The 17,987-nt window shown below is 36.0% G+C and overlaps 1 protein-coding gene across 3 annotated transcripts in view; it reads left to right on the top strand.

The window, feature by feature from the left end:
* Window positions 1-17,710, top strand: part of SNX25 (sorting nexin 25) — a 271,192-nt gene extending 253,482 nt beyond the window's left edge. For all 3 annotated transcript variants that reach the window (XM_031943724.1, XM_031943723.1, XM_031943725.1), the window contains 4 exons: window positions 4,042-4,108; window positions 12,684-12,865; window positions 16,537-16,637; window positions 17,277-17,710. In XM_031943724.1, the coding sequence (XP_031799584.1) occupies window positions 4,042-4,108; window positions 12,684-12,865; window positions 16,537-16,637; window positions 17,277-17,357 (431 nt within the window). In that variant the 3' untranslated portion in view covers window positions 17,358-17,710. The remainder of the gene's footprint in view (window positions 1-4,041; window positions 4,109-12,683; window positions 12,866-16,536; window positions 16,638-17,276) is intronic.
* Window positions 17,711-17,987: the final 277 nt, after the last annotated feature.

The following is a 17,987-nucleotide window of genomic DNA, read 5'->3' on the forward strand; positions in this document are numbered from 1 at the left end:
AGGTGAGAAGGGGGTCACTATAATTATCTTCACAGATCTTGTTAGACACTATATGTTAAGTGTAAATGTCCTTAAACCCTCTAAGGATCATCTCTCTCCCTCTCTTACACCTCTAAAAAGATACAGGGAGATTGCTAATTATCTCTGACGGACATATTCCTGTCATGGCCCCATTTTTTGTTTTTTGTTTTTGTTGGTTTAGTTGTATCCAACTACTTGTGACTAGAGTGCTTTGCCATTTCCTTCTCCAGCTTATTTTACAGATGAGGAAACTGAGGCAAACAGGGTTAAGTGATTTGCTGAGAGTCAGAAAGCTGGTAAGTGACTGAGGCTGGATTTGAACTTAAATCCTCCTGACTCCAGGGGTCCACTATCCATTGTAGCTGCTCCCACATGGCCCCATGCCATCCCTCAAAATGAACAGATCTCCATAATGCCAGCCCATTTCTGAATTCTAGCCAACCTTCTGGTATTTTTGAAAAACATACTTGTCTGGGAGACTGGGCCTTTATAGAAATGATCATTTTTAATAGTATTTTATTTATCCAAATACATGCAATGATAGTTTTCAGTATTCACCTCTGTAAAATTTTGTGTTCCAAGTTTTTTTCTCTCCTCCTTTTTTCCACATGTGCAATGAAAAAATCATTTTAAGTGTTTTTTAAAATATGCTATGATTATTCAATACTTCCCACCTTTTACTCTACCCCTATCTTAAAATCCTAATACAAAATCTACATGAATCCACTGAACTGCAGAATTGAAATGGACCCTAGAGTATAAGATTTAGAACTGAAAGAAACTTTATCTAGTTTAGTTTTCTTGTTTTAGAGATGGGAAAATGAAGGCTCAGAGAGGCCAACTGTTTACAGTTACATAGGTAGCAGAGCCAGGATTCAGATTCATGGGATCATAAGAATTAGTACAAGAAATATCTGAAAAAAAGCTTAGAAGCCCTTTAATCCAACCCCATCATTTTACACATTAGGAAATGAAGGCTCAGAAAAGCTTAAAGAATTTATTTGGTCACACACATGTACAGGTAACATCTAACAGTGGGGATTTTAGGTTGGATCAGTCCTCAAGTCCTTTACTATTCTGCTGTATATTTGAGGAGATCAAATTAACATTTCCTTGAGTTTCTCCTGTATTGATTCTACCATGTAACTGATTTTATGATTACCTGCTAAAAACAGAACAAATGACATACAGCTTTAAGTATTGTAGGAAAGTTTTTTTTTTTTTTTTTAATGAATTGATTTAAAAAAAAACTCAGATTTCATCATTATAATGCCATTGGAAACATTGGTAAGAACATTTGGATCACTTATCATTAGCTCTTTCTTAGGGATCTACTATTAATAATAAGACTATTTGTTTCTTAAATAAGGGAATCCAGATATGAGATAAGCAAGTGGGTGTCATTAGGAATGATATATGGTAGATAGACTCAAAAGGCACAGGAAACCCAAGTCTTTCAATCAAGAAGTACCCAAGGACCAAACAATTCAATTTCTACCTGAAAAAGGAATCTTTTTATAACTTTCTAGACAAGAAGTCATCCAGCTTCTACCCTTAAAAACTCCAGTGCAAGAAAACCCCAATACTTTTTTTTTTTTTAAGTTCTGGAATTAATGAAAATCTGTGTTTACTCCTTCCCCTCTCTCTGTCCCCTTTTGAAAAGAAAAAAAAAAAAGCAAAATAAATCTCCATGTTGCTCATGACCAAAAAAATTTATGTTATATAATTTATATAATAATGTTATATAATAAGCACTCTTTACCAAGGTGAAGATTCCATCATCTGTCCATCAGGAAGTGGGTAGCATATTTCATCATGAGTCATCTGGAATCATAGGTGGTCATTGCATCGATCAGAATTTATGTATTTTCAAAGTTGAAAGCTACACCCTCTTGAGGAGTTTACCTGTGCTCCGGGATAGGGGCTTCTATGGAAAATATACCCTACCAATGAAGGAAAAAAAAAAAAGGAACCCCACCCCCCAACACATACTATTTGATAGGCCTTTCTTTAATGTAAGCAAAACTAAGGTTGGCTGTGGGAAAATGGATAGATGGATTTTATGAGGTTTGTGCTGTGTCTGGCTTCATGGTAATCTAGCAGAAAGTCCTATCTGGCCTTGATGCCAGAGCCTATTCTTTATTTCTGCTTTTGAATTTTATGGAGTAAAAAATGTATAAAAAATGTTTCAGTGATTTCATCCAGTGCTTCTTGTGAGTACTTGGTTTTACAGTTTTTTCCCCCCTAGCTTCACTATGCAAATTGGAATAGTAGCAAAACAATCCTTTCTCAGACCAAGCTGTAAGGACAGCCTGATGGTCAACCTATGTTTATGCTCTACTTGTAAAAAGATAGAAGTGGAGTGGGAGGTTGTTTTCTTAAATATTGTATTTTAATTGCTGCATGCATCCTACTGTGGAACAAGCAAAGCATGCTGGATGAGGCTCATAACTGCTCAGTGAAGTTTGAACCTAACCATCTACCCAAGAGGATGAAGACTGGATCTTGGACTATAATATCGTCAGTCAGTCAGACCATCAATCAGTATAAATCCTCTTGGACAGATACTTCCAGAAGTCAATAAATTGGGCCAGAATTGAAAGCAAAGAAAAAGTGGGATTTTCTTCAGTAACTGCCAAGGTCTCGAACTTCTCTGGAAAAAAATGGAAATGCCATTTCTGTTGAGAGATTTTTGCAATTCACCAGAAGTGATGGTTCCTCCTCTGAATTCTACACCTCTCTCTCTTTTCATATTCACATCATAACCTTTAATATAAGGCTATACAGTTTTGTTACGTATATGTGCATATATGATTGTTGTCTTTCATGTCTTGACTTATATGTGAATTGTATTTAAAAGAGGCAGAATTTTACAAAGTCTTCAGTCTTACTCTCCCTGATTCATTGAAGTCCAAAGGCAAGTCAAGATGACAATTAGATGCTATATGTCATCTCTGTATGGTAGATCATAATGCAGATGATATGTGCTTGCATATATACATTGAATATGTAGACGTGTGTGTGTGTGTGTGTGTACATTTTTGAGGGAGATAGAGGAGGCAGCATGTGCCAGATAAGTCAAATCTCTACTAACACCTTGATTACACATAAAATCTTGAACCCCGATGCAGAGACCCTAAATCTAAGAGCCTTGGACATAATGATACTTCCAATCCAGTTTTCTTGGGCATCATCCTGGGAAGTGACCCTTGAAGATGGAGATGGAAATAGATGCTGGAAACTGCTTCTATAGATGCTACAGCTTAAGCTCCTGAAGATGCAGAAAGGAAAGATTCCACTACTAAAATCCTTGGTACTGACAAATAGTTCAGCATCAGAAACTGATATGATTCTGTCAATGGAAATGACATTTAAAAAGAGGTGTTACCATCTGTTTTTCCACTATATCAAGGACCATGGGACTTTTCTCTGTGACTTGTAGCTGAATCCTTCTGTATCTGCTGTCTCTCCAACCCCGTTTAAAATGTGAGCTCTTGAGGGCAAAGACTGTTTAAATTTTCTATTTTTATTCTAAGTGTGTTGCATATAATAGACAATGATTCATTTACACATAAACATACACACATAAATAAGTGTAACATAAAGTAGAATGAGTAAAAAAAAGAGAGAGAAAGACCTGGAAAGTGATAAGTTTTTTTTTTTTTCTATAGTAACATTTGACAAATATCAAGAGTCTGTGTGGATATTTCAATAGGCACAAAGTTTAAATAAGACACAGGCCCTGCTCTCATGGAGCACAGTCTAGTTGGAAGATAAGATGTGAACATAGGCAGGTATATAATCCATAACACTATTATAAAGAAAAGATTACAAAGTGTCCCCCAAATTGGAATGTCTATTAATTGACCTGCTTTACCTCATTTGATGTGGGAACAGCTAGGCTAGATCGAACTAAGAGGAAGGAAGTGAACAGATCTGGAATCGTTTTATGTAGTTACGGGAAATGCACAAGAGTGATGCTATCCTGTGATGATGGTCTTATCCTGATTTTTCTTGCAGTGTTTAAGTGGGTGAGAAGAACACTGATTGCACTAGTTCAAGTCACTTTTGGAAGAACGATCAACAAGTGAGTAGTAACTGTTTTAATGTGGATACAAAATTTATGAGATCAGCATGGTACAGTAGCAAGGGCACTAACACATATAAAAGGTCTGGGTTCAACATCTGCTTGCTGCCTATGGGATCCTGAGCAAGTCACTTAAATTCTCTAAGCCTCAGTTTCCTCATCAGTGAAAATAAGGAGCTAGATGTGAGTCTGTGAGATCTTTTTCACCTCTAATCAAGATCTTATGTTCCTATGATGCTTTGTTCTGTACTCATACAGGCCACTTAACTTATATGTCAGTTATGATCCCAGACCCTAATAGACTTAGAAATCAGGTAATTGTACCTTTATAATCGCCTTAGCAAGTAGCTATCCTGTCTTTACTTGAATACTTCCACTGATGGGGCTTATTTTCTTGCAAGGAAGACCATTCCTCTTTTGGACAGCTCTAAATGTTGGGAAAAGTTTCTTTATATGAAACCAAAATTTGCCTTTCTGTAACTTACACCCTTTCTCCTCATTTTGCCCTCCAGTGCCAAGTACCAAAAGGCCCATCTTTCTTCTGCCTGAAAACACTTCAGATTCTTTTAGGCTGCTATCATAATCTCTACTTTTTTTTTTCCCCTCCAAGTCAAATCTCCCCAGTTCTTTAACCTATCCCCTGTGCCATGGTTTTAAGTTCCCTTGTTATCATAACTGCCTGTTCCATTTTTGTGTACAAGGGCTATATTTCTGAAAATATTGGACCAGAATTAAACCAGTAGTCCAGATGTCATTCATTTTCTAGAGAAGACCGTACAAAAGGTAGCAAGCTGGTGCAAAGTCATTCACTTATACTATAATAACTCTAAAATCTTTGGTCTTGTAGAGGTTGCAATCTGTGCCTAGATCATGGAGGGGGTTAAGTGGAGGAAGAATTTATACTAATTTTTAGTAATATTTTCTATATTTTATTTTATTATTTTAATATAATAGCTTTTAATTTTCAAAATACATGCAAAGATAGTTTTCAACATTCACCCATATAAAAACTTGTGTTCAAGTTTTTCTCTTTCCCTTTTTCCCACCTCCCTCTCCTAGACAACAAGTAATTCCATATGTTAAATATGTTCAATTCTATGACACATATTTCCATGTCATGCTGCTCAAGAAAAATCAGATTAAAAAGGAAAAAAATGAGAAAGAAAACAAAAAGCAAGCATACCACAAAAAAGGTGCAAATACTATGTTATGATTCACATTCAGTCCCCATAGTCCTCTCTCTGGGTGCAAATGGTTCTCTCCGTCACAAGTTTATTGATATTGTCCTGAATCACCTCATTGTGGAAAAGAGCCATATCCACTAGAATTGATCATCTCATAATCTTCTTGTTGCTGTGTACAGTGTTCTCTTGGTTCTACTCACTTCACTTCGCATCAATTCATGAAGGTCTCTCCAAGCCTCTCTGAAATCATCCTGCTCCTCATTTCTTATAGAGCAATGATATTCCTTTACATTCATGTACCATAACTTATTCAAATATTATTCATAGCTTTGATATTATATAAGAACAGAGGATATTTTGAATAAAATACATTCTTCTAGATGACACTTATTTATGATGTTTTAATAAAGGTCTTTTTTTCAAGTGCCTCTATATTTAAAATTTAGATCTTTCATGGGACTTGAAAATATGACCTTCTCTTGGATAGAAATGTGATTCAGGTGCCAGAAATGTAATAGGATTGAATCTGAAGAGGAAAATAAATACTTTTTTATACTCTTAAAATGTAATGATATTTTGTAATAAAATTAATTATTTCCAGTTAAATGTTAATTCATACTTGCTACTTAAATATATGCATGTCATTAGATAAGAAATATGGCAAACTTTTATATATTGAAACTTGTGAACAGAAAAGGACATTTTGTTATATTGCATTGAATGTGCTTTCTTTACACTTTACTTAAATTTATTTACATTTACAATTTAATAAGTGTCTAGTTAGTACCAGACATTGTACTAGATTTTAGATGTATAATAACCCCTCAGAAATGGACCTGCCCTCGAGGAGTTTGCATCGATTTCATTCTATAATGCTTCCCCAAAAGTCATGATTTCATCAGTGTGGTTATTTCCTCCAATGGCATAACCCCTTGTTATTGTGCCTTGAGTTTTTCATCACCTACTCCCCACTCTCAATAATCATCAGCTGGTGACTAACTTTCTAATGATGAGGGTCCTCACATCTAGCTAGCTTGGTCCATGAGTGACTAACCTGTTACAGAGTGAAGCTTGGAGTGTGGAAACTAAGTATCTCATAAGGTATAAGATAGAGCCATTAACACCTTACACGTAGTCTGAGCTTGAAGCCTTTCTAATTTACTAATACCCTCCAAAACTTGTGTCCCACTGGCACAGCCATCAAGGACCTAAGGATTATCTTTACTCTGCAAAGAGAGGAAAAGGGAATTGCCCTAGTGGTTTGATTATATTTGGGGTTCCCTTATTTTTATAGAAAAATCTCAGTGTTAGGATTATGTCAGATTAAAGATTTGCCCACCTCTCATAAAGCATTCTCCATTACTTCTGCTTTCAGTCTGCTGAGGCAAACCACTTTAGTGACATTTAAGCCTTGGGAAAAGAGATTATTGGTATTTAGGCCTTGGAAAAAGAGATTTCTTTTTCCGAGCCTTCAGAAGCTGCCTCTTCCTCTTCCCATTTTATCTTCAAAAAATGACACACATGCCTGGTTCAAACACTGATAATAACACACACTTTCATAGGACATCCCCCCTCCCCCCAACAAGCAGCCTCATAAAGTAGATTCCTGGGGATGGAGGGGATGTAATTCTTTTCTTATTTTACAAATGAAAAAACAGAATCTAAAGGTTAAAATGATTGATCTGAGTTCACATAGCTAGTAAATATTATTTATAGCCAAGGCCCTATTTCAGTTTTTTAAAATTTCTATTCTATTCTAATTCTAAAACTAGTGATACCCCCCTCCATATTTATGTTATTGGTCTAATTAAAATTTATTGGAGTACATTATGCAGTGTGGCTCTAAACCTACATTCACTAACTAATCATTCCAATAGCTTGGATTAAATAATGACTTCCCCACTTTGGGGGGCGGGGTTTGGTTTTGTATCAATTTCCCTCATACCATGAGGTTGTAGTTTTGGATTTTCTCTTCTGTTTCATTAACCTTTCTCTCACTCCTCCCCATTTCCTATAAGAGATAGCTTTTTTATAATTATTGTCCCGTGATATATTTTGAGGTCCAAGAAACCTTTGAGGACATTAAATGTCTTGCTGAATACCTTTTTGCTATTTGTTAGTTTCTGACTTTATTATTTATGTTGCTAATTTTCCCCATTATTTTCTCATGGTCACTTTAAGCCACTTTTAATTTTACCTTCAATTCCTCTCGTGATATCTTAACTACAGCAAGTACCTCTTTTGTTCTCCTATACTAATTTTCTATGAATCTAAGCATACAACTGAAGCACAAGTGAACAATATTAATTGCTATTGCCTAAATACAGCCTTAATGTCCATAGACTGCTTTACATCCTTCATCTCAGTGAAGCCTCACAATAATCTCTGAGACTATTACTACATCTTATAGATGAGGAAACTTTAACAGCAAAGTTAACTGACTTGCTTGTCATCCCACATCTAGTAAGTCCCAGATCTCTTCTTCCACTAGACCATAAATTTCTAAATGAGTGAAATGTTTTGATAGCTTTGATTTGTTAAGTGTAAAAAAAAAAAAAAAAGCCACTATCACTCAGGAACAGGTCAGGCATCTGATAGCAATTTGGTGTGAGATTAGATAAGAAGCATCCTCCAGAGGCTGGATTCTGAGAGCCCCTGAGAGTCTCTGGGCCATCTTTGCATTTTTCTTTGCTGCTTAGAATAAGTAGGTGAGGAGGCAGCAGGTTCTGCCTAGACTTCCCACTGTATAAGGTGCTCTAATTCCACCAACCAGAATTGAGCTAATAACCTTCTACAGATTTTGTCTATGTGGGAAGTAAGATAAAAATGGATCGAGGACACTTTGATGACAGTATTTGATGAGGGCCTCTTATCAAAATTTAAGTTTGTTTAAATTGACAATTTCTATTCTCACTTGGTTTGTATGATGCATATGAATAAGCCAGATAGTTAAGGGGAAGGGTAAAGATTTTAATAGTACTTTTGGATTGTTTATACAGGGATTTTTAAAAAAAATTCTGAAACACATCTTTCTTTTAAAAACGAACATTTGAATAGATGAACCTTAGAACTTGACATGACAGAGAAGCAAAGACAGGAGTCATGGACTCTTATCCTGACTGTCCCTAACTCATATGTGGTTCCACAGCCCTCATCTTTTCCAGGGATTTGGAATCATTAAGCTTTGCAGAGATGTGCACACATTATCCAAGCATGATGCTGTATACCAGGGATCAGAGGAGCATTCCAAGTAACACCATTCCAAGGTCAAAGCCAGAGAGAGCAATAGATTTGAGGAGGGATGAAAAGATTCAGAAAAACCACTGTGGTGAGAGAGAAAATGAATTGAATGGGGAGATAGAAAAGGATGGCCTTGCTACAGTTAGAGGCCAGTTGAGACTACGGAAAATCCATCTGTAATGGGCCCAGTCAATACAGTTTTGTGATTTTTTTTTCCCTCCAGCTTCAAAGGAGAAACAGTAATAACAAAGCTGGAAAAATAGCTGACCATAGTTTGGACAAGTGGGAGTAGCCCAAAGCTGAGGCACGGGGTGAGGCTACATTGGTCGTAGGATAAAGAGGCAAAGAACTTGAAAGGAGGGGATAATGTAGAGTTTATCAAGGGGTCAAGAATGGGAAGACAGGAGACTTTTTAGCCAGAGTAAAGGTGGAGGCTTGATAAAGAACTAAGAGTTTGGAGGTCCCAATGAAGACAAAAAGTAAGATTTGGAGTTGAAGAAACTGAATCTGATTTGCCCATAGTAACAGTAAATATCAGAAGCAGGATTAGATCTTGGGTCCCAAAGTCGTGTGATATTCCTATTTATGATCATCACTTGGCATTCACCTTTCATTAATACCATCAGCCAGTAAGCCAAGGCAAAGGATTTTAGATTTGAAGCTAGAAGTCCATATAGTCATCAGATATAACTGTCATTGTAATGGGACCAGAGAAATGATATATACGTCAAATAGGGTAGAAGGCAGCTTGATACATTGAAGAAAGGACTGGCCCAGGAGTAACCTGACAGGAGCCTAAAACACACCACTGAGACTAATGGTTATGTGACCTTGCACAAGTCCCTTCACTTTTGAGCCTCTGCTTCTTCAAATATAGAATGAGTATACTAGAGCAAGGGTCCTAAATTTCAGGTCCATGAACTTGTTTGTTTGTTTTGTAATAGTGATAATTGTATTGCAAGTTTCCATTCTAATTCTATTTTATTTTGTGCATTTACTGGCTTCACTAGACTCTGCCTAAAGGAATCCATGGCACCACAATGATTTACAAAACCCCATTCTCAATCTGAATCTCTGCTATTGTGGTGCTAAGTGGCAGAGCTGACAATATCTAGCTCCCCAGACTCCAAATCATGAGTCCATTATACAGGGTCCTGTATTTTGCATTTACAGGGTCCCAGGGGAAAGCCTTATACAGGTTCCTCTCCCTGTCTCTCTCTGTCTCTGTCCATCTCTCTCTGTTCATCTCTCTCTCTCTCTCTCTCTCTCTCTCTCTCTCTCTATCTATCTATCTCTCTCTCTGTCTCTCTCTCTCTGTCTCTGTCTCTCTCTCACATAATCTACAGCTTGATAATGAATTCTCTAGCAGAGTAACTAAGCTGCTTTGTTATCTTCTAAGGAATATCTTCAAATCGTTACTCCACCAGCTCCCATCCCTTGTCTCATGTTAGGTACTACAAATGTCTACCATTCTTCTCCAGATACTCTCTTCCTTCCCATTTTCCATCTCCATGACCACACAATTATCGTTAGTAGCCATTACTTTCTTGATATAATAATAGGAATGAATGATAGTGAAAAAAGGAGCAGCTCATCAGTGGAGAAGGGAGCACTTTATGGGGTTATGCAAAGACATTGCTATTAACAGCAGAAAACTGGCTGTTTTATCTCCTTTATCTCCCAGAGATGTCTCCCAGAGACATTTGATTCTTTCTGAGACTCGGAGTCCTGGGAAAGGGAAATTATTTTTCAGGTAAAGTACCTCACTATCCCTGGTCTGATTAGCTCAGTGATTACAGTCCTTTTCATGGCCAGCATCAGTTTCATTTTTTCCTCTTAGAGGCTAGGTAGAGAAGGCCGGAGGAGCTCAGAGTAGTGGCCACATTTATGTTCAGCTGTGGAAGAAGTCCATAGGATCCCAAAATAAAATCAGAAGCTCAAACTTTCTACCTTTTGACCCCAGGCTGCTCTCTCTTAATATTCTCCACAATCTGAGATGCCCCAGTCCCATGATGTCTGTGGCTGGTGGATTTTAGAAAACCATGACAATTCTGCTATTTTATTTATGTTAGGTAAATGGGATAAGGACACAATAAGTTGGCCTTGGAGTTAGAAACCAGTGTTCAACCCCCTCCTCTGACACATGCTATGTAACTGTGGGTAGGTCACAACTTCTGTGGCTCTAATCTGAGACTCCAAATTGAGTGCAGGTGCTGACCTGAATTGGTAGAGAGAATTCCCTGTTCCATTGAAATCACAAGAAAAAAAATTTTTGTAAAAAATTGTGTATTTATTGATTCTCTGATAAGATATAAATAAGAGACTAGTTTTTGTCTTTGTATTTCTATCTTGACATATGATGAGTCCTCAATAAGTGCTTATTAATTGATCAACATCCTTTATTGTTAGTGACTGTGACATAGTTTGGAGTAGAGTTTAAAATTATTCTAGTCTAGTATCCCAGTTCTGAAATTATTGACCCAGTTCCTTAACTTTGGATGTTACCTGTGCTATCCTTATTCACCATCATGCAACATTGAAAACTGGCATAATGTTTTCTCGGCTCTTCAATTTGTAGCACCATTTTTGCTCCTTTTCTGAGAGGTAGCAGGTGGAATAGAAAGAATGCTGTCAAATTTTAGGTTGGGTATAAATGCAAGCAAGTCATTTCATTACTCTGATTCAATTTTCTTATCTGGAAGATGGAGATAATGATATTTATACTATATAACCTCACAGATTTCTGGAGAAGATAGTACCCTGTAATCTTAAAAATGTCAATGTGAGCTGTTAATATTACAGAAGGAATATAGCTTATACTGGTTAAGAACAATGATCCACACATGTTGCATCTCTCATAGCAACACCAAGAGACAGAGTATAAATGTCTCTCCTTTTTAATTGCAAATAGAGGTATGTACTCCCCAAATCACTTAATGATCCAGTATGCATCTATCATTTGTGATAGGCTTCATAAACCTGCTCCTGTGTTCAATCTGTAATATTTCTTGGTCTAATGAATTGCCTTAATTTTTTTTTGTTCAGTCCTTTTTGGGTCATGTCAATTTGGTGATCTTATTTGGGGTTTTCTTGGCAAAGATACTGAAGTGATTTTCCATTTCCTTTTCCAAATCATTCTACAGAGGAGGAATACAGGGTTTAGTGTTTTACCCAGGGTCACATAGCAAGTACATGTCTGAGACCAGATTTGAATTTAGAAAGATGGGTCTTCCTCACTTCAGACCTTATACTTCATCCACTGTTCTTTAGCTGTCTTTGTTCCTTATATTGTGTAGTATCATATACCACCCTCTACTACAAAATATTCCTTATAAATAAATTCTCAGTTATTGTCTTTGTAACTTTGTGTCAAGTAAACATTTAGAGCAAAAATTCTTAATTTGGGATTCATGAGCCTAGGTTTCAGTTATCTGAAGGAATTTTAAAAGTTAGAAGGGAAAATGAAAAATAAAGTCATCTTATTTTCACTAATCTCTAATTGAAATTTAGTATTTCCTTCAATTATCAAGCCATCATTCTTCTGAAAAGAGATTCATAAGCTTCACCAACAATTCGTGATGCATAAAAGGCTAAAAATCACTGAGTAAGAGAAATCAATAGCAGTGAAACAATTGTTAACCCCAGTGAAGAATTACCACATTAATAGAGTTATAGTTGTAGAAAGGGAGCTGACTTTAGAGTGAAGGAGATTTGGGTTCTGATCCTATTTTTTAAAATTTAATTTGTTTTGTTCTGGGGGGGGGTGTCTTTGGAGAGGGTCCTAATTTTTTTTTACATGTTTTGTCACTTTGGTAAGTCATTAATATCTTAGTGCCTTCAGGCAACTCTAATGTACAACAGTCATGGATATGCTCTCATAGAAGAAGTTTTCTTACCAAAAGTGAGTTTTTCTTAACAAGAATTCCTCATTTCAATGAAATCACAAGTCTGAACCAACAAAAAAATAAATTAACAAATTGATTCTGAAGCCAGTACAGGATCGAATCCAGCTCCCACTGTGATTATTTAGCTCAGGCGAGATCTGATCTGTTAGACAATCACCTGCTTTCCAAACCTTTCTGAAAGAACATGAGGGTAACAATATGTTTTGTAAGAATCTGAATAATTAATTGATATTTTTCTTTTACAAGACAAATACGAGACACCATAAACTGGATCTTCAGTGAGCCAATGTTGGTTTATTATATCAATGTTTTTCGGGATGCATTTTGGCCAAATGGAAAATTAGCCCCACCAATGCCACCTAGGAGTGAGGAACAAAGCCAGGAAACTAAACAGCGAGCACAACAAAAACTACTTGAAAACATTCCAGGTGAGTTATGCCTGTATATGTATGTATGTGTGTGTATGCACGTACACACACACACACACACACACACACACTTTAAGAGAAAAGGATAACAAAGAACTAAATAGGAAAAAATTTGCATTAAATTTTGGTCTCTATTATGTCACCCTTAGGAAAGCATCCAGAGGAGGATGGCCAAGAGGATGTGAGCATAGAAATCTTCCTAAAGAAAGAACTGGAAGTATGGAGCCTAGTTTTTTAAAAAATAATAATTTAGGGGAAACAGTCTTATCAGCTTTTAACAACTACCTTGAAGTCAGGAGATCTAAGTTCAAATCCAGCCTCTGACGCTATCAGAGGGATTTTGGGCTACTCACTTAACTTCCTTGGGCTTCGGTTTCCTCATTTGTAAAATGAAGGAATTGACTTAAAAATATGATCAATACCATTTCCAATTATAACTTAAGATTAATGATAAAATATGCCACTGTTTCATTAGAAAATAGGTGATGGGGATACAGAATAATTGAAATATTTTCCTTGAAAATATGCTTGTGTATGTGTGTATTATTGTGGTTTAATTCTCTCTCTCTTTTTTTTTTTTTTTATTTAATAGCCTTTTATTTTCAGGTTATATGCATGGGTAACTTTACAGCATTAACAATTGCCAAACCTCTTGTTCCAATTTTTCACCTCTTACCCCCCCCACCCCCTCCCCCAGATGGCAGGATGACCAGTAGATGTTAAATATATTAAAATATAAATTAGATACACAATAAGTATACATGACCAAACCGTTATTTTGCTGTACAAAAAGAATCAGACTCTGAAATATTGTACAATTAGCTTGTGAAGGAAATCAAAAATGCAGGTGGGCAAAAATAAGGGATTGGGAATTCAATGTAATGGTTTTTAGTCATCTCCCAGAGTTCTTTCTCTGGGCGTAGCTGGTTCCGTTCATTACTGCTCCATTGGAAATGATTTGGTTGATCTCATTGCTGAGGATGGCCAGGTCCATCAGAACTGGTCATCATATAGTATTGTTGTTGAAGTATATAATGATCTCCTGGTCCTGCTCATTTCACTCAGCATCAGTTCGTGTAAGTCTCTCCAGGCCTTTCTGAAATCATCCTGTTGGTTATTTCTAACAGAACAATAATATTCCATAATATTCATATACCACAATTTATTCAGCCATTCTCCAACTGATGGGCATCCATTCAGTTTCCAGTTTCTAGCCACTACAAAAAGGGCTGTGTGGTTTAATTTTCATATTCAATTCTTTGTGATCCATTTTAGGTTAGCAAAGATACTGGAGTGATTTGTCATTTCCTTCCCCAACTCATTGGACAGATGGGGAAACTAAGGCAAACAGGGTTAAGTGACTTACTCAGGATCACACAACTAGTCAGCATCTGAGATCAGATTTGAACCCAGGAATAGGAGTCTTTCCAACTCGACTGAGCATTCTATCCACTGTTCCACTAGTGCCTCTTTTAGTGAGTGTACATGTCCACCCACACACCCCACAAACACTTTATCAAATGTCCATGATTTGGGTAGTGTGGGCTCTCCCTCAACCAACTGGATCATTACCTTTTTAACATCTAAACAGACTGTAGTTTTTGTGAGTTGCTGTATCTCCAACTCAGCATATCCAGAGCAGAACTTAATCTCTTTTTCCCCAAACCTCCCTTTCTTTTGAACCTCCCTGTTACTGTCAGGGTGCCCCACCATCCTCCTAGGACCCATCTTTGCTTCCTTGCCCACACATCTTCTACCTTTCTCTATCTTCACAGCCTCTTCCATAGCCACCACCCAAGTTCAGGTCCTTACCATCTCATGCCTGGAGAACTACAATGGCTTTTTCTTGGTTTCCCTCTCAAGACTGCCACGTTTCATTCCACCCTTCTCAGTGAACTCCAGGGGCTCCCTGCAGGGGCCAGGATTCAATACAAAATGCTATTTGGCATTTAAAACCTCCCTTTCCAGTCTTCTTACATGATACCTTTCTCCACGTACTTTATGATCCAGCAATATCTTTGCTTTCCCTTGAACCCAGTGTTCCATTTCTTAACTGCGTGCCTTCTCATTGACAATCTCCCCTACCTGCGATGCTCTCCCTCCTCACCTCTGCCTCCTAACTTCCTTCACATCCCTCAAGACTGCCCACAGCCCTTCTCCAGAAGGTCTTTTCTGGTGTCTCTCCTCCCTACCAACTTTCTCTCCTCCATCTCTTGTGGTTTCCTTCAGAAATTACCTCCCATTCATATGTGACTTGTATGTATGTCCTAGTTGTTTTCCTCATTAGAATGTGAATCTTTAGGAAAATGATTGTGTTTTTGCCTTTCTTGGTATTCTCAGTGCTTATCAGTACCTCACATACAATAATTGCCTAATAAATGCTTCTTACAACAAGATTATATGATGATCAATTCTGATGGATGTGGCTCTTTCCAACAATGAGATGATTCAGGCCAGGGCCAGTGATCTTGTGATAAGGAGAGCCATCTACCCCCAGAGAGGGAACTGTGTGTGGATCACAACATAGTATTTCCACTCTTTTTGTTGCGGTTTGCTTGCATTTTATTATCTTTCTCATTTTTTTCCTTTTCGATTTGATTTTTCTTATGTAGCAAGATAATTGTATAAATATGTATGCATATATTGGATTTAACATATATTTTTACCATATTTAACATAAAAATATTGTATTGCTAGCCATCTAGGGAAAGGGGAGTTGGAACACAAGATTTTGCAAAAGTTAATATTGAAAAATTATCCATACATGTTTTGAAAATAAAAAGTAAAAAAACACATCCTCTTGCCTGACTGATTAGTTGTGACCAAACACTGGACCTCCTTCTAATGGTGAGCCTCTCAGTTAGTCAGACTGGGCTCTGGAAAGTGAACACACTGTTGCCAGGACTATGCATGAATTTTGCCTTTCCAACTTGGTAGAACCTGCTATCCTTGTCTGCTACTTGTTTGTACAGTGTAATCAGATTAAGAACACTACCAAATAAAGTTTCCCCTTTAGGCTGTGATGGGGGTTCAGAGACGTTAATCAGGAATCAGTGCTATGTTTAGGAACTTAATTTATAGGTGATTAAAATCAAAATTGCATTTTGGAAATTAAATTTGGATAGGTTTTCATCTTAAAATATTTTCATTGCTTTCCTAGAGATTTTAAAGCAGCAGGTCTTAACTTGGGGATGTTAAATCAGGTTGTTTTATTTTTTATTTTATTTTTTTTAAATCAGGTTGTTTTAAAAAAAAATTTTGTTAAATATATTTCAGCATTATTGGTTTTCTTTGTAATTTTACGTATTTTCTTTTATGTAGTTAAAAACATCATTCATAGATGAAGTACATAAGGAGTCTGTAACAAATTTTTTTTAAATATTAAATATATTTTGGATATATTTATTATATTGCATATAGTATATGTATACTATATATTTAACATATTTTAAAATATAATTTTAGGGAAATAATGAAATACTGAAAACTTTAAAAGGGCAATTTGCTGTAATTTTTAGACATTTCTAAATAGACTGGTCATAGGTAACCCTTAATTCTCATTATTAACATATAATACATAAATTTTAATATCTTAATATATAATTGCTACTTTCTAATAATTATGTACTTTTTCACAGCTGTCTTAAATATACTCTTTTTTTTTTTTTCAGATATGCTCCAGAGCCTAGTTGGACAGCAAAATGCCCGCCATGGTATAATAAAAATATTCAATGCACTGCAAGAGACAAGAGCCAATAAGCATCTATTATATGTGAGTAAATTAAAGCATAATTAAGAGTCAGAGATTCCACAATCCCAATTTCAATGCCTCGGATTTGCTCATTTTAATTATACTGTATCCATTTCTCCCATCCTCCTTAGCTTCTTATGTGAGCATCCAGCAGAGTGCTTTGCATGTAATAGACATTATTTAAATAAACATTTGTTGAATTCATTTCAACTTATAATTTTTTTAAATTTTTATTCAGTTTCTAAATATTCAGTCAAGATATGTCAAACTCTCTCATATTTGACCCATCATGCTCAATCTCTAACCTTCTTTCTCTCAAACATTTTGAGAATTGTGATGAATAGCTTTTTGAACATAACCAACGAGAGAATTTAGTTTTGGTGGTTCATACATGTTTGTTAAGAAGATTTTGGGTTTTGTTTTTGCTTTTTTTCACCATTGGGATGAGAGGAATAAATTTAAGAGATTTATCATTATAAGTTATTTTATCATTTGATTATCAGCAGTTCAATGAAATAACTCAGTCCTCTACTGAATTCTGATCTAATAGTCTCTGTAGTGCCACTATTCAAACAAAAAAATAGGACTTTTTTTTTCATAAAGAATTTCGTCAAGTTCTTGGAAACCTCCAGTGATTTATTTTCTTCTTTCCTATTTCAGGTGCTAATGGAACTGCTGCTAATTGAATTGTGTCCTGAGCTGAAAATTCATTTAGATCAACTTAAAGCCGGTCAAGTTTGAGGCTCCAGAAAAAACAAAGAAACAAACAAAAAAAAAAACGCTAGAGAAATGTCTGTGTAATAATAGACATGACAATTATTTTCCTCTTTTCCGTAGAGGGCTAATTGAGAACTATATTGGTTTTTATTTCCAGTTTTCTTTCCCTTAGTTTTATGTGAAGTAAACAGACTTGAAAAGATTTGATGCTATAGTAAAAAAAAAAATATGCCACTGTGTAATTACTGGTTTTTATTTAAATAAACAGCTATAAATACCTTAAAGTTCAAAATATTGATTGAACTGATTGTTGATGTAAATGATGAGAATCAAAGAAATATTTTAAACATTTATAAAAATGGTTTTGTTTCAAAGTGTTTTTTAGGTTGTGTCTTTACTAAGGATTCTAAACATTCCTCACTTCTTTCCTGTGCATCAGAACATTGGTTATACAATATTTTATGTAAACATTGATATTTTCATTGTTTTTATTTTTACCAAAGATTTCCCATAGTTTGAAGCTTTTTTAAGTAATAAATAATGAAAATGACCTCAGAGAGCTTGAGCATGATAGTTAAGTCCCAACACTTTAACCAATCAGCAACTATTTCTTACGTGGGTACTGTAGAAAATACAAAAAATCTCCTAGCCCTT

The sequence above is a fragment of the Sarcophilus harrisii genome, chromosome 6 (genome assembly GCF_902635505.1).
Source record: "Sarcophilus harrisii chromosome 6, mSarHar1.11, whole genome shotgun sequence".
Lineage (NCBI taxonomy): Eukaryota > Metazoa > Chordata > Mammalia > Dasyuromorphia > Dasyuridae > Sarcophilus > Sarcophilus harrisii.